This window comes from Trichechus manatus, unplaced genomic scaffold (genome assembly GCF_000243295.1).
Source record: "Trichechus manatus latirostris isolate Lorelei unplaced genomic scaffold, TriManLat1.0 scaffold00097, whole genome shotgun sequence".
In the NCBI taxonomy this organism is placed as follows: Eukaryota; Metazoa; Chordata; class Mammalia; order Sirenia; family Trichechidae; genus Trichechus; species Trichechus manatus.
This window is the reverse complement of record NW_004444033.1, coordinates 4,068,083-4,088,382: the sequence shown is the minus strand read 5'-3', so window position 1 is coordinate 4,088,382 and position 20,300 is coordinate 4,068,083. Positions and strand designations below refer to the sequence as shown.

General features: G+C 49.7%; 1 protein-coding gene across 1 annotated transcript in view; it reads right to left on the bottom strand.

Moving 5' to 3' along the window:
• Positions 1–20,300, bottom strand: part of STRIP2 (striatin interacting protein 2) — a 41,603-nt gene that overhangs the window by 15,600 nt on the left and 5,703 nt on the right. The window contains exons 3-17 of the mRNA XM_004382661.2: positions 18,169–18,243; positions 17,091–17,225; positions 15,642–15,762; positions 14,854–14,922; positions 14,538–14,644; positions 13,717–13,844; positions 12,653–12,856; positions 11,124–11,359; positions 10,507–10,572; positions 9,712–9,775; positions 8,884–8,955; positions 4,763–4,837; positions 4,001–4,098; positions 3,204–3,330; positions 76–176 (exon numbers count right to left, since the gene is read on the bottom strand). Of these exons, the coding sequence (XP_004382718.1) occupies positions 76–176; positions 3,204–3,330; positions 4,001–4,098; positions 4,763–4,837; positions 8,884–8,955; positions 9,712–9,775; positions 10,507–10,572; positions 11,124–11,359; positions 12,653–12,856; positions 13,717–13,844; positions 14,538–14,644; positions 14,854–14,922; positions 15,642–15,762; positions 17,091–17,225; positions 18,169–18,243 (1,678 nt within the window). The remainder of the gene's footprint in view (positions 1–75; positions 177–3,203; positions 3,331–4,000; positions 4,099–4,762; positions 4,838–8,883; positions 8,956–9,711; positions 9,776–10,506; positions 10,573–11,123; positions 11,360–12,652; positions 12,857–13,716; positions 13,845–14,537; positions 14,645–14,853; positions 14,923–15,641; positions 15,763–17,090; positions 17,226–18,168; positions 18,244–20,300) is intronic.

Below are 20,300 nucleotides of genomic sequence, written 5' to 3'. Positions count from 1 at the left end.
AAAGGCTCAGAGAGGGTATAATTTTCTCAACCACCCAGAATAGCCCCTTAAAACAAACCTGCCCAGAGTCCTTACCTGTTTTTGGCAGTGATGTAGGACAAGATATTTTGATTGAAGAACTTCAGAATCAAGGGGATGCAGTTGGCAAACACCAAATGTTGTGATACATATTCAAACTGAATTAAAAATCAAAGCAGAAAGGGCTGAATCTTATTTGGAGAAGAGGAAGGTATATATGAAAACAGGCAAGTACAAATCTATGGTGTTTCCTAAGAATATCCACTATACACTCGTGTTATCAGTCTTCCTGTCTGAGAAGTGGGGAGAAACATCTCAGCCAACCCATTCTACATGGAGGGGGACAACAGGCAGTGTGGGCACCATATTTTTAAGCAAATAACTTGTATCTGTATGTTTGCCAACCAGGCAACATCCCCCCACGTTATTCTTGTAAGCACGCTATGCCAAATTCCACACTTTACATGTTTGGGTGCATTATTTACACGCATGCATTATTTGCGAAAAATGTGGGTACATTATAAGATCCTGACCAAAATGCCAAAACATAAACAAGCCAAAGACAAAATCCTACTCATGATAAATAGCAAGAATTGCTGTGAGATTCACTCCTAAGCTCAACAGGAAAGGAAGGCTACCCAAGGGAGCTGTCTTCCATACCAAATCCCTGGCTCACAATGTTTTGGCTGTGATTGATTTAGCAGGGACAGGTGCAGTGTACTCCCAACCACTGCTGACATCACTCAGTCACTCAGTCAGGATGGGGACAGCACACAGCAATGAAGTGGACCACTGGAATGTGGGCTCTGGCTTAAGTCTAGCTCACCTCATTCTCCCTAAAACCAAAACCAAACCCGTTGCCATTGAGTCAATTCCAACTCAAAGCAATCCTATAGGACAGAGTAGAATTGCCCCATAGGGTTTCCAAGGTGATAATCTTTATGGAAGCAGACTGCCACATTTTACCTCCATGGTACAGTTGGTGGGTTCGAGCCACCAACCTTTAGATTAGCAGCCAAGCACTTAACTACTGTGCCACCAGTTACCGTCGAGTTGATTCTAACTCAGAGTAGAACTGCCCCATAGGGTTTCCAAGAAACGGCTAATAGATTTGAACTGCCAGCCTTTAGATTTGCAGCCAAGCACTTAACCACTGTGCCATCAGGGCTCTGCATTAGCCCTAGTACCTAGATTATCAGCAAGTATTTACTGAATGAGAGAATGAACAAGAGCCTTTCAGCCAACAGAGATGGCACTGAGAATAAGCTTGAGATGCCTTTGATCGGGTAAATACCAACATGTGGGTGCCACTGTGCTCTCCTGAATCCAGAAGGGGTATGTGTCCAGGAAGACCTAATGGGACAGGCAGCCATGAGAGCTGTGTCACCCTGGATTTTACTCATGATGTACCAAAGAGCCCCAGACATAGTTTGTTTCCAGATCCAGCACCTAGAATGCTGGGGCAGTACAGAAACTGGGTGGAAAAAGCAGAGAACTGTGGTGTTTTAAATTCCCTAGCTCTTCCTGACCAAGAAGTGGCTGTGGCAGCAAGCCAGGCTATTTCTCTGCTCCTAGGTGTATGGCTCAGGTGGGGAGTCAGGTGTGCCATGGCTATTTCTCTCTTCTGCCCAACATTTTCTCCCTGGAAGCCGAATAGCCCCAGATGGAGGAGCCAGTACACACCTACTATCAAGAGACTGAAAACTGTTTTCAGTTTGAGACGGGCCTGTGACCTTGTCAGGATTCACTGACAACACACTGGCCAGGCCATCGAGCCCCCAGCTATCTGGCTATCTGTCCATACACTACCCACCAAGAAAGGCAGCCAGAAACACACATCACCAACACTATCTCCTGCTCACCCTGACTCCTAGCCCTGCTGCTGCTCAGCAAACATTGGCAGAAGAGAGGGGAGCACCCAGAATATCCTAACACCCCAAAGATGTGTTGGAATGTACTCAAGTGAGAAACATCTGGGCTATATAGTGAACCTGCCGCGGGCACAGACCCTGCAGAGGCCTCCTGCACTCTGCAGACCCACTCTTCCACCTGCAAGGTTGATTCTGACGTCTTAGGAGGAAAATGGTGGTGACCAGGCAGAGTCCCTGTGCAGGCAGGAGAAGCCTTCCTCTGTGCACTGGGTTGCACCACAGGCAGAAGCATCCACTCACTGCCCCATTTTCCCCAGTATGTAAGCAATGCCCACAGGACCAAATCCAAACTCCTCTTTCATGGGGGAGCAGACTACCTAACATTTCTTAGCCTCAGTTTCTTATCTATAAAATTGGGATAATATAAGACCTGCCTCATCAGGTTTGAGAATGAAATGAGACCCCACACAAGCGGAACAGAGTGCCTGGCACACTATACAGACTCAATAATCGTGAGCGGTTGTCTGCAGTGTGGTCCTCCCTGTTGCCCCCTCCAGCCTTGCGCATCACCAAGCCAACCCCACCTCCCCTAGCCCTGGGCAAAATGCCAACATGTAATTACAGCTTCCCAAGGTACTATGTTCTCTCTCCTCTGTGCTCTTACACTTTAGCTTCTTTTCTGCTTGAAATGCTCCTGTCCCCCTTCCCTACCAGCTCCCACACCCTGGCTAACATCTTTCTTAAGGACTCAGGTTAGACGGCACCTTTTCTCTACTGTAGGCTGGATCAGGTGTTTCCATGGCACCTAATGCTTATCTGTAGCAGAGCACTTCTCACTCTGTGATTGGCTACGTATATATCCGTATTCTTTACAAGATTTCAAGGCCTTTAAGAGCCAGAACTGTGTCTTATTCAGAGTTCTCTCTCCAATGTCTAGAAAAGCACTTCACACACAGATAGGGCTCAAAATACCTGTCCCCCCTTTTTGGCGGAATGTTTGAATCTTGTCTTCCATCACTTCAAAGCTGGCTGGGCATATTCCCAAGAAGCTAGGGATTCCTACTGCTGCCCTCCTCCCCACAACCCTGGGAAAATGTACAAAGGCCACAGACATCTGCACCTTCCCAGACAGTTACCCCACATCCCATTCCACACCCCACCCTCAGCTCTTTAACAGATAGCTGGATTCCCTGAGTGAGAGCAAAGAAAAGACAGGAAGATGCTCAACTTGACCGCAAGGCCCGCGTCCTGCCTTTGGGAGACAGGGCCTGCTGCATACCTGGGACCCATGGAGAGGCGTGCCTAGATGCTCACCTGGTAGATGTGGTTCAGTTTGAAGTGCTTGAGGAGAAGCAGGAGCAGGGCAGATATACTCTTTACGATGATCTCTTTGTGCCTGTTCACATCGATGCCCAGCTTCATGCTCTGGAGAACAGTGACGCTGTAGTGGGGAAAGAGGAGGGTCAGAACAGAGGGTGGCCTTTGAGGGAGACCTACCAGGACCCAAGCATTTGGGTCAGATGCAACATGTGCAAGAGAGCCAGGAACTTGGAAAATCTTAACTTCTGTGCCAGGGAAACCTCCAGAGTTCCTACGAACGAGCCTATCTGGAGAATCAGTATCAACCAGTTGCCAGCGAATCAATTCTGACTCATGGCAACCCCATGTGTTTCAGAGTAGAAGTGCTCCACAGGGTTTTCACTGGCTATGACCTCTCAGAAGTAGACTGTCAGGGCTTTCTTCCCGAGGCACCTCTGGGTGAATCCAAACTGCCAACCTTTCAGTTAGTAGTCGAGCACTTAACCATTTGCGCCACTCAGGGACCCCCTATCTGGAGAAAGGCTCCTCTCATTTCTGTTTGTCTCTCTCCTTTGGTAAGCTTGTACCTTGGCCCTGTCCACTCCCACACCTGGACAGCCAGTCACTAGCACTGAGGTCACCCTCCAGACCCCCAGCTATAAAGAGCACAGCCGAGAGCCCTGCAGTGGAAAGGGGCTACGGCAGGGAAGGGATCTCTTTGGAGACAATTCCTAATAAGTTTTAACAAGGTGGGGACTAGAGAGACCCTGTAGATAGGACGGCTAGCACTCAGCAGCAGCTGAAGCACTCACGGCATCTCCTCGGGCAGGACATCTGCCAGGATGTTGATCGAGTCTGTCTTCGCCTTGGAGGTGGGGGCTGCAGCCAGCAGAATCTTAAGAAGGGCAATCTGGAAAGTAGAAAATGAGGAGATCTACCCCTGTCCCTCCCACTAAGCAAGTTTACCCTTCCACACTCCAACAGCCCCATGAAAAGTGCTTCCAAGCCCGTCTCCAACCCCTTCTCAATGACCAGGCCTCCCCAGCCTCCAGAAAGACAAAGAGGAGTCCAGTCCTGAGAGGCCTGCCTCATGAGCTACGGAGGGAGCCAGCAGGGAGCTCACAGGCTGTTCTGCTGCATGACTGGTTCTTCCAAGGGGGCAGACAGAAGGAGCAGAGTGAGGGGTAGTGTCTAGAAATAAGGTGGAGGTATAAGCAAGGTCTCCACAGCCCAACTTCTCTACCTTTGTTCTTTCTCTAACCCTGCCCGTCAGCACCCTCTCACCGCATCCAGCCTGAGGCTACCTAGGACATGACACACCTCAGCAGACCTCAGAGGGACTAGGGTATTTATCCAGGGGGAGGGCCACCAATGGACCCTGTGTGGACCCCACCTTATTCCCCACCCCTCCCAAAGAACAACTCAGGAGAAAGGCCCTTCGGAGAAGTCTGAGGAAAGCTCAGGAACTCGAATGTGTCAGAGAATGCCTTGTCTAAGGGGTCAAAGCTTTCAGGAAACAAACGCCAGTGACAGACAGCTCAGCCTGAAATGGGTCTCAGCTGCCTGCTCCTTACCATGTACTGGGGGAGGCTGTACAGCATGCCCTGGTAGAGGATCTCACACGGGGTCTCAGGTACCACCTCTTCCCCCTAAGGCAGAAGACACAGTTTGCCCAGGCTATTTTCCAGTAGACCAGAGGCTACGACACTTTGTTGGTTGTGAGGGGTGGCATGAGAAGGGCCCTGAGCTGGGAGTCAAATCTAGGTTCCTACCCAAGCTGTGTTAATAACTCGCTGTGTGGCCTTGGCTAAGTCACCTTCCCTTTCTGAGTCCTAGTTTCCTCTTCAGTAGGATTAGTGGGCTGGTCTGGAGTATCTCTGAGGTCTCTTCTAGCTCTCATAATCTATGATTCTGGTTTTTTCATTATCTGGAATCAATCTAGAACTTTCCATGCTGGATCAGGAGTCAGAACTCCCACCCAGAAGTCAGCTTACACCACTGCTTTGTTGGATACACATACAGAAGGACCACCATGGATACACAAGAGCTCAACTTCAGCTGGGACAGACACCTCATGGTGTCAATCTGAGGCCACCTGAGAGCTCTGGAATGCTCTGTAAGCCAGGAAGGAGAGGCAGGCAGCTCAATAAACAGTGATAGTAGCGAATTGGGTAACTTATGGCCTGGGGAGGCAGGAAGGAAGGAGTATTAGCAGGGAGTCTTGGTGGAAACTATTTTCCTCCCTTCCCCTCCCCTTAGCCCTAGAACATCTCTTCCTCCTCTCTGACCAGCCCCTCAGGTACAACCCTCTTTGTCCTTTTGATGACCCCAGCTTAGCCTTCTACCAGAGCAGGGAGGCAGGGGCCTCAGGTACTTTAGCCACTGTCATCCTTGGCCAATGCTGTTCCTCCTCCCCCGAGGTCCCTCTATTACAGGCAAGGGTCACTGTCAGGAGACTCTGAGGCAAGGAAGAATAACCAGGCCCCACCATCCAACGCACAACTCAGCTACTGCTAAGTGGACACAAGTCTCAAGTGGGCACCAACAGAGCCTGGCAATCCTGCCATGTGTGCCTTCCTACTCTCCAAAATGCCTACTTCACACCCAGGGGCGGATTATCCAACAGGCAAGGTAAGTATGGTGCTTACTTTGCTTACCAGATCATCTGTAGTGAACAGTGAACAATTTCACATTTTTTTCACCCCATCAAAGATTCCGCTTCTAGGTATGGCTGGCATCTGACTCTCTCCCAACCTGACAGCACCTTCCTATAGGATCAAAGCCTCTTTTCAAATTTATAATTCCTGACAGGGACGGATTACCCGGTGAGCAAGGTAAGCATGGGTTTACTTGTGCTTACTTCCTAATCTGTAGTGAACAATTCCATGCAGTGACACCCATGTGAAATTGTTCACTACAGATTAGGAAGTAAGCACAAGTAAGCCTGTGCTTACCTTGCTCACTGGGTAATCCACCTCTGTGCACACCCTCTTCCCTCTCCTCACGCCTATACTCCCTGCCGCCCCCATCCCTCAGCACTGCTGCTGACCTTGCTTCATACTTCATGGAGAAAACAGAGGCAACCAGACACCAAATCATCCAGAGTCTGTCTTCCTTGATAGGAAAGATGAACTTCCCGTGTTCTGTCAAAGGCCAACCCTCCCCCTGTACTTGCGGCCCCAGACCCTTTCATTTGGTCATGTACCTTGTCCTGTGATGATCTCCTCTCCTGGATCATCTCTTTTAGGACATACGCATACTCTAATATCTGCAAATGTAAGAACCCTCCCTTGACCCCACCCTCCTCCTCCAGCTACCATCCATTTCCAGCTCCTCTTCATCACAAAACGTGTCATCTGTGTTGACTCTACCTTTCTTTACATTCTTTTCTCAACATACTCCAACCAGGCTTCCAGGCCCACCACTTCACTTAAGGTCGCTCTTATCAAGGGCACCATTCATCTTCTTCATGTTGCCAAATCCAATGCCCCATCTATCAGCAGGACTTGACACAGCTGGTCACTCCCTTCTCAAAACACTTTCTTTTCTTCGCTTTCATGACAGCACCATCTCCTGGGCTGCCTCCTGCCTCACTGGGTGCTTTTTCTTACCCTTTTATGCCTCATTCCACCCTCTACGTATTGGTGGTCCCAGGGCTTTGTGCTGGGTCTCACCTCTTCTGTATTTCTCCTCCCTCCTTCAGTGATCCTAGCCAGTTATATGGCTCTTCACACTGTGCGTAAGTCGTTGACTCCCAGATTTATTCCTCTAGACGGCCCTCTCCCTAGAACTCTATAAACTCACGCATCTAATTGCTTGTCATCTCCACACGGATGGCTTATGGGCATCTAAAACTTGTTCTTGTTAGCTGCTGTTGAGTTGATTCTGACTCATGGCAACCCCATGTGTGCAGAATAGAACTGCACTCCATAGGGTTTTCAAGGCTGTGACTTTTCTGAAGCAGATCACTCAGGCCTGTCTTCCAAGGTGCCTCTGGGTAGGTTTGAACCACTGCAGTGCGATGGATCACTTTTGTGTGGCCTTTCTAGCCATAGTCTTGTAACCTGTAATCACTTGTAATCAAGTGACTGGGTGAGACTGTGTGATAGGGTAATTGTGGCCCACTGAAGGGATTGGTCAGTTTTGCCAACCCGCTGGGCTTGAAATGAGCCACCCCAGAAGCACGAGAGAGAGGATCCCACTACCACCAAAGAACAGCCAGGAGCAGAGAGTGCATCTTTTGGATGTGGGATACCTGCGCTGGGAGGTTCCTGGAGTCAGGAGACTGAGAGAGAGAGCAGGCTGTGGCCCTGAAGACAGTGAGAAGCAGTGGCAGGGAGACCAGCAGGAGATGGAGTGCAGGGTTTCCCAGCCCAGGGAGCAAGAAAGCCTGGGTGCCTCTGGGGACCTATTGGCAGGGGTTAAAGGAGCTTTTCGTAACACTTGCCTGAGCAGGCCAGAGGCCTAGGGCCAAAGAGAGGTGTGCCTGTGAGCACAGCTGAAAAGAGGCTGTCCTGATGGAAGAATTGTATCCTGAGTGTTCTTGAGCCTGAACTGTAACCTGTTACTTCTCTAATAAGTGCCGTGGGAGGGATGGTTGGCATCAGAAGTGGTAAAGATGGTGGAGAGAGGAGGCATGTCTGATCTCCGTCACATAGGAATCAGCCTTGGGCTGTTGATCTTGATTTCTCCTTCCTGGAGAGGAGGTCAGACTCCGCCCCCATGCCATTTTTACAACTGCCAAACTTTCAGTTAGCAAGTGCTTACCCATCTGAGCTACCCAGGCTCCATCTAAAGCTTAGCATGACCAGAACAGAAATCTTGATATTCTTCCCCATCTTGGTAAATGTTACTTACTCGCGATTCCTCTCTCTGACCCTCTATCAACATCCAGTCAAACTGCAAGTCTTGTCAGCTATACCTCCAAAATATATCCCAAATTCATCCACTTTTCTCTTTCTCCACAATGACTATCCTGTTCCACGTCACTGTCATCGCTCACCTGAACTATTTTCATAGCTGCTTATTCCTAACTGATCTCCAGGTGTCCACTCTTTCTTGGTCCAACTTCACACTGCAGCCAGCAGTTTTTAAAAACATAAACCAGGTAATGTCACTTAAAATCACTTAAAATCCTCCAAAGGCTTCCCTTTGCCCTGTGAATCAACTGCAAGCTCCTGGATTTTGTTTATGCAGTCCTACGTAAATTGGCCCCAGGCCACCTCTGACCCCGTCCTGTGCCCTGTGTTCCGGCCACACTGGCCTTCTTTCCTGACCTGTAACACTGAACTTGCTCTCACCTGGTTAAGGCTGGTCCCCCCTCTGCTTGGACTGCTCTTTCCTCCAACGTTCCTGTGGCTGGCTTCTTCTTGTACCTCAGATTTTGGTTTAAATGTCACATTTTCAGAGGTCTACTCTGACTGCTCAATCTAGTCTGCTGATGCCTCTATCATGCCATCCTGTTTGGATTTTCCCCATTGTATGTATCATCTAATCTTCTGATAGTCTTGTTTACTGAATTATTTGTTTATTATCTGGCTTCCTTAACTTTAATGTATGTGAAGGTAGGGACCTCGTCTTGTCTGGTACATGGTAAGAGCCCATAACTGAACGAATGCATGCATACATGCTCTGTGGCAGCCACTGCAGACAGCTTTTCTTTTGCCTCCTCCTGTGCAGGACCCTCTCAGCTTACCAAAGACATAGGGCACTTTTCCAGCTCCTCCTCATTCTTGATCTGGACATCTGCGATGGAGATATACTTGTGCTGGGGAAGACAAGAAGACATCAACACAAAGCTGAGGGCACCAAGGGATCTGCCTCAATCACATGTGTACAAGCCTTTTCCTAACTTCCCCAATGACACGGAAATGTCCTGGTCATAGGTCTGTCACCCCAAACAGACCACAAGCTCTTTGAAAGCAGGTGTCTTATTCATCCCTGCATCATTAGCTTCAAGAAAAGTGCTTCATACACAGTAAATGTTTATTCCATGTTTCCATATTTGTTGAAGAGCAGCAAATACCTAAGCATTTGTGCAAGGGGAAGGCGAGGGCAGGTCCTTGCCCCTGGGACACTGCTCCGAGGGTTTTGCTGTGTGTGCACACACGTGTGTATGCACATGCGCATTTATATGGGTATGGTGTCAGAATTATGGGGAAAGGATTCAAGGTCTCGGCAAGAGATCCCTCCTCTTACTTTGTACCTGCACACACGGATGTAGAGTAGGCCCTTCTCATTCCTGAGCCTTTAAGGAGAGAAGGAAGCGAGGAGTGGGAAGAGAGAGACAGTAGGAGGACAGAAAAGGAATGAGAGGAAGAAGAACGTTTTCATCTATCTGAATATAGGAAACTGGGTAAGTAGGGAGAGACTGTTTTTTCTCTTTGGTCAAAAGGCCTGCGGGGGAACGCAGAGAGGACAGAATATGTCTGGTGGAAGAGCCCGTGCAGTACCCAGGGCCTTGGTAATCCTACTTGCATTGACGGCTCCCTATCCCTGAAGACTGAGAGCCCACCCTGGTCACCTGCTTTAGGGTCTTCACACTCTCATGGATGGGCCTGGGTAATCCAACCAAGGTGTCTGTGTCCCTGTGAAAGGCCAGAAGGAGGAGGGGGACACAGGTGTTCATAAGCCCCTGAAGTATAGAGAACTGCCAACATCCCCCAGAGTCACACAGATCATGCCATTTTCAGCATCTATCCTCTGGTACCCTGACCCTCCTCTGCAAGTTCTGGGCCCCCATCACTGCTTCAGGATACAAAAAGAACAATGGTACACAGGCATGTCCCTGGAAATTAGGAGATGTAGATAGTTTCCTGGGGACTTACTTGGTCTAGGAGTGCTAGGTTTCTCTTAAAGGGTAACATAGCCCAACGGTACTTTTGACAGTGAAACCCCAGTAACAAGATGCCTTCTCGGGTTTTGTAGAGGCCAGTGGGAAGGAATCTTGAGGGTGGGGAAAAGGGGACGACTGGATCTGTTCTGACCATGTATCTCTCTTCTTTACAGAATTTTAGACCATTAGAGCAGGAAGGGGTTCTGGGGACCATGTAATCCAATACCCTCCTGAGGAAACTGAGGCCCAGAAGGTTCAAGTTCCTAGAGCTGGTCAAGAACGCACAAGTTCATCTAGGAAAGTGGAAGGAACCCAAGGAGAAAGTCCCATGGAAAGAACCCACAATGGGTCACAGGGAGTTCCTATGGCCTGTGGCTCTTGGCTGCATCATGACTACCAGGCAGCACCTTCCATTCCAAGTCACCCACTCTGCTGGCCCTCTAGGAGCCACTTGTGGACAGTTCTGACCACCTAGTCACTTACTGCCCCAGAGTGAATCCGATGAACTTGTTCCTGCTCATCTCCAGGAAGTGCTCAATGTCCTTCTGTCTGAGAGAACAGTGGAGACCAATACCAGAGAAGGGAAGAAAAGCAAACTTTGAGAGAGAGAGAACCTTTCTGGCGGCTCACTAGTTAAGAGCTCAGGCTACTAACCAAAAGGTTGGCATTCGAATCCACCAGCTGCTCCTTGGAAACCCTTTGGGGCAGTTCTACTCTGTCCTATAGGGTCACTATGAGTCAGAATCGACTCAACAGCAATGTAACCCATCCATCAAGAGTATTGGAGCAGTGGGGGAAGATAACAGCCAACAAAAGAACTTCAAACCCAGGAGTTCTGACTCCTAGCCCAGCTTGTGGAGCTTGAAACACATGGAAGATCCGCCATGGGCCTTCGGTGATTGAAACCCCAAAGCTCAGGATTCCTAAACCCCCTATTGCTGTCAAGTCAATTCCAACTCATAGCGACCATAAAGGACAGAGCAGAACTGCCCCATAGGGTTTCCAAGGAGTGGCTGGTGGATTCGAACCACAACCTTCTGGTTAGTAGCCAAACGCTTAACTACTATGCCACCAGTGGTCCCTAGTGCTATCAAACCTACCTGACTTTTGGGGCCCAGGGTAGGCCCTTGGGAAAGGCCACCCGCTCAGCAGAGAGGGATGCCTGGGAGGGTGGTGGTGGTACCAGAGGGTCCTGCTCTAACAGGTCTAACTCTCCATCCAAGGCTCGTTCTCCATCACCAGCACACTCCTCTTCCTCCTCTGCAGCTGGTTCCTCAGTTTTGAAGAGATCTCTTTCATTGTAGATGTCCAGGCTGTCCTGCTTAGTGAGGAGTTGCTGCGGGAGGGGAGGTATTCAGAGATCTCACCTTGGGCCACAGCCTGAGGCTACCCCCACCCATAGGCTTCAGGGAACATGGAGCAAGAACCCAGCTCTTGTGAGAACATCTCATTCCCCACCTCAACCCTACTGCCCCCACCAGGCCCAATCCCAGGACAAGCAGCCCTCAGACAACCACACCAATGTCCAGGGAAGAGAGGGTAGATAATGCCAAAGTCACAGCTATTTAGCTTTCAGAAAGCATGAATGCGTTTTTTTGCCAGCACTTAGCTAATTATGCTCTGCTTAGGTGAACATTCAATTAGTTTGCTTTCTGTGAGCATACACCAGCTGGCTGACTGAGGAAGACAAGGACAGAAGCTTGCTGCTAGGCAGAGGGAAGTGGGTTTGGAATTTTAAATCTTGTAGCAGAAACCAAAAAAAAGATTGGACAGAAATAGGCCAAAAAGTTAACAGTGACTGCCTCTGGTTGTTAAGACTGTGGGTGATTTTTTTTTCTCCCTCTTCTTCACATTTTTATATTTGTTCCAAATTTTCTACAATGAGTAAGCATTACTTTATAGAAAAAAAATAAAGGTTAAAAAAGAAGTCACACTGCAGATGGATAATGTGGACTGGATTCCTGAGAGTGACTGTCTGGCCCTGCCACCTGTAGTTGGTGAACTCAGGTAGGTCAGGCAGGTGAGTTCATGGAAGATGGTTAGGTCTCAGTGAGACTTGTCTTTCTGACCTTTCCAAGGCTGCAGATCACACCTTGGACTCTAATCAGCCATCTGGCAAATGTAAGCCTTTGGTCCCAGGGCCAGACAAAGGGCATGGCTGGCTTAGAGCAAACCTTCCTGCTGCCAAGAAAAAGGTAAAGTAGCCTCACAGGATTAGCTGGGGGCCCCGTTCAGGTGCTCTGGGTCTCTATCCCTTGCATACACCCTAGCTGTTGTTCAGGTTGCTAGGGAAATCCGAGCTTAGAACTGAGGCCCAGGCTGATGACCCTGTAGCCCAAGTAGAAAGACACGGATCTACGATGTGACATACAATGTCACCTCATGACAGCCTGTTGTTGTCAGGTGCCGTCGAGTTGGTTCTGACTCAGAGCGACCCTACGAGCCTGCTATCAGGTATGAGGGACAGAGGCCAATGCAGAGACTCCAAGGTTGCAGGTTGGTCACAGTGCTGACCCAGGGCAGGGGGGCCTGGTCATTTACTGCCTTTTCCCACTACACTCAGAGTAGTTTAGAATCTTGATTTTTGGCCAGCTCGTGCCACACCACTACTGTCTGCTTTCGTCCATACCCTTCGAGAGCCACGGCGGCCTCGCAGCTTGGAGGGTGGTGGCGCCAGCTGAGACTCGCCAAGGTCGAGTGTGTAGGAGGGCGGGGAGGCAGCACGCATGCTCTTCACCACCTGGATGCTGTCCTCAGCCAGGGGAGGCAGGCCCAGTTCTGCCCGCTTCTGTACTTTGAGAGCCTGCAGATGCTCAAACCCACCAAGAGTAAACTGTGGGGCAAACAGGACAGGGACAGAGTGGAGAGAGGAAGGGAGGAAGTCAGACAGGGCAAGGTCAGGGAGACAGGGACGGAGAGAGAGTGAAAGAGCCACAACCTCCAGTCTCCTCGGGCCCCCTCCTTAATAAGGCCAGGATAAAACAGGAAGGGGCACCCAGGGTTACCATCCTAGTCTGAGGAGCTCTCAGCATAAAGCACCATCTACTGACCTAGCGCTGGAAACATCACCAGGAATTAGGAGAGTGACTCCTGAGATCCCCGTTGGAAAAACCAGAAACCGTATGTCCCCTTTGAAGGAGCACATGCAGATGCTATAAACCCCAGAGGTCACTCAATTTCCTCTGTGGCCAAGAAGCAGCTCTCCCTATGAGGCCTGTGCCAGAGGTGTGCTGTTCAGCCAGCCCTGGGGTATGGAAGCCGGAGACAAGGGATGAAGAACTAGTAACAAAACTGTAACCACACAATTACAGGGACTTCATTTTTTAAGAAACAAATACTGTATTTATCTGGATGGGGGGCAGGCACTAACCCCCACGTTTTACAGCTAGAGAAACTGAGACACAGAGTTGTCTGAGGTCCCTCAGTATCAGCAGAGCTCAGAGCTCCTAACATGTAGCCAGGGTTCTTCCTACAAAACGTCAGCTCCATCAGGGGAAGGTGCCAGGACACCCCAAATCACAGAGCGGCATCACCCCTCCATCCAGTGCAAACAGGTCACCTGCTGCCACAGGACCTACTTTCTCTAGGGCAGCCTGACTTCCCCTCTACTAGCCAACAGCTGCCCTACTCTGCAGCCAAGACTCAGCTTCCCAAAATCAGACTACAGGGCAGAGCTGAGGATCAGCTACTCACCATGACCACCTTCCACAGCAGAAGCAGGACCTTCTTTATGGGGAAGTGCGGGGCCAGGCCGCTGCAGAATTTAGTAACCATGGAGAAGAGTAGAAGGGCAAAAGGTTCCTCATTGTGCACGGAGAAGCCTGGGGGTGAAGAGAGAGCAGAGGAGAGCTTGAGGAGGTAGCTGAACTGCTGCTCCCACACCTGACTCTGCACTCTGAGGAAGGCACTCACCTCTCCAGAATTCCAGGGTCCTTGGTCCTGAGAAGGAGGCTTAAAGAGCCCCTACAGGGAGGCCCCAAGGCCCCAAAGGGAGGCCGTCGAGGTAAAACGGCTTATCCCCCACAGCTCAGGTGTGATGCTTGGGGGTGGATGCCAAACTAGAAGTAACAGCCATAAAGATGTTGCTTTCCAGCTGAAGACTCAATGCATTTCGTGGCTCAGACCTCACCTTCCCACATCAATGATTATATTTTAAAATTCCACAGGCCTTCATAGTCTATCCCTGTCAGATGACAACACCACCTTACATTTGAACAGAGCTCAGTTTTCAAGGTGACTGAACTCAGTTTTTCATGTGGGATTTGTGATAGAATGGGAGAAGGACAACTATTCCCATTTATACCCCAGGCAACCAAGCACAGAGAAGTTACATGACCGGTCCTAGCTCACAAACATGGGGCAATCAAGCCTGGCCCTCGTGCCTGCCACACAGCTTCTCTGTCCTAACAGCAGCAAAAAGGAAGAAAAAGGGTTGTTTGTGTCTCCTAGGCAATGCTATGCTCCCCCTCGACCATCAGCTCCCATTCTCACCCTTCCCCAGTACCACTTCTTACTCAATTCAGTGCGGAAGGTCTCCCGGGCTGTCCTCCACCCACAGGAGTCTGTCTCTCGCTCCAGGCGGATGTTTTCCACCATCAGGTACATGACGCTCAGCAGCACCCTGAGGTTACAGAGGGTCACAAGAGGTTCCCAAGCAGCTCCCAGCCTGTTGTCAGGGGAGGGAAACTTTCTCATTCCCCTCAGGGATGGTCGCTGGGGAAGCCCAACCCAGTTAGATTAGCCAGAGGGCAACTTCCTGGTGGACTGGTTAAATCTGGGATTTGGGGAAAGGCTAACCCCCCCATCCAATCCCAAGCGCAGCCCCCTCACCGCAGCTCTGTGCTATCAGCAATGGAGATGGCTGGCTTCCGGAGAGCGCTGCTGCAGGCCTGGCTGTTGCTGCCATGGGGAGGAGGGAGAGAAAACACCCATAGGGCCTCTTCCCTTCTTGTCCTCCCACTTATCATACACACAAGCAGGAGCACCTGCCATTCCCTGGCTATCAGCCACTAAAGAAACTGGTCTAAGGTGGAGAAGCCCATATAATTCCTTCTGCCACCTCAGCAAGTCCACACCTGCGGTGAAGACAGGCAAGAACGGCGTTTGCGGTGTCCACTCCTCCTGTAATCCCACCATGCCTAGTGCTGAGCTGGACACAGAATGGATGCATAATGAACAAGTGTCACTCTACTCAAAACTCCTGGTGACAGGCATGAGAGACAAAGTAAGGGGCCACTGTAGTGGTGGTGGCAGATAAGGCCACCACGAGGAAGTGGCCCTGTCCCACTGGGACAATGCTCTCAGGAGAACAGTTTCCTTCATGGACTCCAGGGCTAGGCTGAGCTGAGAAGGTGCATGGATAAAAAGGGAGCCCACCCTGGAGAAGTCCCAGGATTGAATCTATAAATAGAGCAGAAGTGCTGCTGAGCTCAAGCTCAGGGAGGGAGGACAGAATATCAGGGACCATGGCTGGATGGAGAGGACTGGCAGTGAGCCCTGGGCTGAGGTGTGAGGAGACCGAGCTCCTCACAGGGGCCTCTAGAGGGAAGCAGCACAGGAGCTGAGACCCCCTCAAAGAAGGGGGTTGTCTAGGCCAGCCCGCCCCAAACGCTGCTCACTCGATTTCCATGTGGAGTAGCTCCAGAAAGGCTGAGAAGGTCCCCATCTGATAGAGCAGGAAGCAGTTGTACCTGGACCAGTGTAGCACATCGACTTCTGAATCACATTCCCCAAAAGTACCTAAAGGACCAGACAGTGCCATAGGGGTTGAGGGGGGCATCCCAGTTCTTCCCACCCTGCCCCGTGATCTTAGACTATCCTCCAGCACCCTGCCCAACAATTAGGCTAGCAAAAGTGGGAACAGGGCCCTCCAGAACTTCCTGGAATGAGGCTGGGGAGAGGAGAGGCAGTCTCCAGCGTTAGGTCTAAAGCATTCATCAATGGCCTGTCTTAAGTCTGGATTCCCTCAGAGGGAAATTCCGAGATAGATTCAAATGCAAGTAGCTTTTAGAGGATTTAGGCCAGGAACCATCAGTAGAGAAGAGGGGAAGTGAGAAGGGGAAGTGATATAGGGAAGAGACAGTCCAAAGAGCTCAGACCCAGAAGGGAAGCTCTGGGAAACTATGTACAGCACACAACTAGGGTTCCCATACCCAAGAGGACGAGGCGGTTGGGCTGGTCATCCACTAACTCTTGCCAGGCACTGGCTGAGGCTGCTGGGTAGGGGAGAGCATTACGCACCCAGCACCTCCCGGCTGCCCTATGTGTTCTTCAGAGAAAGCCCTCGGGGTAAAAGATGAAGGTACTAGAAGTTGGAAGTTGACCAGAGCAAAAGCCCCGAGGGCTATGGTGGGCACCGCCCTGTTTGCTACAGGATCTTCCCTTCACACAGTGTCCACCCTCTTTCCTCTGCATTTATTAATTTTCTCTTTTCCAATTTTTTAGCTTCCAACTAGTTGGTTCTGCCCACAATCCACATACTTAAGATCTCGGGGCTTATTTTCTCTATACCAGCTAGGCAACCTTATTTCCCCTTCCGACACCTTGCTAACAGGTCACTTCTGGGAGGCTTTAGCCAATTCATCTCACTTAGTTATGACCATCTCCAAACTACTCATAGCCTCTACTCCTTGCTACTACATTGGCTTGAACCTTCTAACCAGTGAGAAACAAGCAGAGGGCCCATGTGTGAGTCTCTGTCACCCCTGCCTCCCCTCAGTGTCTGGTCCAGGCCACAGCTGATGAGAAGCCGCCACGCTCAGCTAGTGATGCATGTCAGCTCTGGCCACACTGACCCGCTTGCTGGTCTCTACATATGATCGCAGTCCAGGATGGGGGAAAGAAAGAACTCTCTAAGAAGGCCTGGTCTGCCTGGTAGAGGAAGATCCCAAGGGATCCAAAACAACACCCCATACCATCTCATCTTTCTCATAAGCACATGACAGGATCTCTCCTTGACAGGCAGGGGACGTTGCCTTCCCAGCATGGCCTGTGTCTTCCCGGTCCTGATAACACCACTTCTCTCCCCAGCCTCCACCCTCTTCAGGCTGGCAGGGGTGGTCACTTACCCTGGGCCAGGTAGAGAACAGCGCGGGACACCTTCAGCCGCTGCTCCCTACTGACCACCTCCAGCCGATCCAGGAGTCCCATTACATAGGCCTTCTGGGCATCTTCTTCCAGCTCCAGCCACTCCTTGCCCTGCACTGGAGACAGAAGGCCAGACTCATTCAATGTAAGCTGCTGCCCCCTTCCCAGGGAGGCTCCTGATAGCACACCCACCTCTGATCTCAGCCCCCCAAAAATCTTTCTCTTCAAAGGCTTCCTTACCTAACTGAGCAAGAGTGAGGCATGGGAAAAGAATCCAAAATGTTCTGGCTTGCATCCACTTCTGTAGCCTCACCTGCAGCACGCACTCCATCCTCTACACACAGCCTATACTGTGGTGTCTCTGCCTTTCCTCATGTGGTTTAGCCTGTCTCCCTACATACCCAATTTCATTCATCCTACAGGCTCAATACAAAAACTACTTCCTTCCCACTAATGCCCCAGCAAGAAGCTCTGTCTCACAAGACATTTTACTTCCTGGTGACACTTAGCTTTTTCCTCTTGGCCTCAGCTAGTTTTGTGATGTACACATCTCCCCTCACCTACCAAACTCTAAGCTGTTTGAAGATGCTGCAAATTCACCTTCACCCTTGCCTCTCTGGCACAGAATACATGCTCACTGCACGTTTGTTGAATTGTGAACTGAAATGCCACTGGAGGTCAGAGAAGGTCACAGTGTGGGCACATGAAATTGCTGTTTGATGCTGTTGGGAGTGGGGCACAGCTGGGGGCAGGGACTGAACATTCAGGTCAAGAACAAGGCTAGGTATGGTCCTACCAGGCAATTCCAGCCAGCCCCATCGTACCATCCCTCTGCTTCTTGTCCTTTGTACCAGGGAAGGGGGCCCAGCTCAGGCTTCTACCCCATGGCCTGTTCACCTGAGATATAGAAAACCCTGTACCCTACGGGCAAGAAGGGGAGGGTATGTGGTTATGGAGGTGATGAGGAAGGATCACACTTTGTTTCAGCATTTTACTAGGTCAGGCTCAGACATCATGAAGGGAGAAAGCAGGTCTCTGTGAATAAGGTTCTGGGATCACCTTGAGTCTTGACGTCTTCTTCAAAGCACCTCCGGTTGATGGTGAACTCCAGGTTCTCAGTGTAGCTGTACAGTTCTGTGCAGGAAAGACAGGACAGAGTCACAAACCTTCAGCAGACCCTTACAGCAGTGGCCTGGGGTGGAGAGGGTGGCAGGGAAGAGCTGAAGCTTCCAACACATTCCTGTGTCCAATTCAGTCCAGAGCCAGCTTCCTCCCTTTCAGAGCCATTAAAAATAGCCACGTGTGTCCCGGGTGATTAAGCCATCAAACCTGTCCTCCTCCTGCCAGCTGGCTGCTGCAGCAGAGAAGGCAGCCTTCAACATTTGCTGAGGGCCAGGAGAAGGGTTGGAGCACAGAGGGCTGAATGCCATCACTCCTGTCTCTCAGGGCCATAACCCCTTCTGCTTTGCCCACCCAGGCTGGGATCCTTCTGCCTAGGGAAGAGGGCAACATAAGTCCTGAAACACAGAGGCAACAACCTGCGCTGCTCAGGGAGCCAGGGTGGGGCCTGGTGAGTCTGTGCTACATGGCTCTTCAAGGATGGAGCCAGTTCACTCTCTCCCTGCTGGGTTTCCCTGAAGGGTATAGAAGTTTCTATTCCCGCCCACGGCCACCCAGGCAGAGGCAGCATCAGGCCATGTAGACAGTAGCTAAGGGCTGCTTGTGCCCAGGAAAATGTAACTTCACTGGAAGCAGCCTCTCTATACAAAATGCAGGAAGCCTATGAGAAACAAAAATGCCCCTCCCTACACACGCACACATTCCAGAACATTACATTAGCACCCTCATCTTACAGAGGATGAAGAATTGAAGTTGAGAGGCCAGTAGGTGATAGAATTCCTCGAGATCTCTGCTCCACAACAGGGGCCCCAGCTGGAAAGGTAACAAGGTCCCAGGTAATTCACAAAGCAAGAGATTCACCTACCAACCAGTCAGCTGTCTATCGGCTGAGCTGTGCCTCTTCTGGGAGACAGGGCTTTGGAGTCCTGAGCTCTAGAGGCCCCTGGAGCGACCAGAGGCAAAGCTCATCTTTGAATCTTAAAATCCTCAGTCATTAGTGGAGAGTGTAATTACCATGAGCCCAGGAAGAAGAGTGAGCAAGGCTTGTAGGCACTGAACCATGTTTTTGCTTTTTATTTGATTTTAAGTTATGAAATTTCATACACAGATAAGCACAGAATACATTTAAGACACCTCAGTATCCTCTACGCAGATTAAACAAATGTTAACATTTGTCACATTTGCTTCAGATCTTTACACATCTGAAGTCCCTTCCGCCTCCTCCTCCCTAGTCTATCTTATTCCCTTCTTTAGCGGTAACTGCTATAATGAAGTGGGTGTGTATTCTTCACGTACCTATTTTTATACTTTCACTACATATGCATGTGCCCGTAAACAACATATGATATTGTTCTGTGTTGTGAAAGTTTTATCCAAGCAGTATCATACTGTGTACATTCTTTTGCCACTTGCTTCTTTCCCCTTCAACATTATATCTTCCAGATTTATCAATATTGAAGCATGTTGATATAGATCAAATATTTTAATGGCTACATAGCCTACCATGTTGATATCCTACAGTTTATCCATCTCCCTACTGACGGGTGCTTTATAGGTTGTTTTCAATTTTTCACAATTATAAATAAGGCAGCAGTAAACATCCTTGTGTATGTTTTCTTGTGCCAAAGAGTAAGTTTCTTCAGGGTATACACCAAGGAGTAGAATTGCTGGGTCCTTATATACGTGGGTCTTCAACTTTACTAGGTAGCACCAAATTGCTCTCCAGTTTTATACTCTGCTTTCCACTCCCAGCAGTGTATAAAGTACTCATTTCTCTGCATGCTCACCAGCCCCAGGCTTTTAAGTTTTGCAATCTGATGATTGTGGAATAGTATCTCATTATTTTAATTTGCTTTTCCCCCTCTATGAGTGACACTGAACATCTTTTCATGTATTTATTGATCATTTGGTTTTTTTCTTCTATGAATTCCTATTCATATTGTTTGCCCACTTTTCTATTGGGTTGTTTGTCTCTCTTCTCCCTATACATATATGTATTCATATTCTGGATTCTAATCCTTTGTTACTAAAAACTTAGCTCTTTATTTCTCTGTCATTCACCACAAAATTTA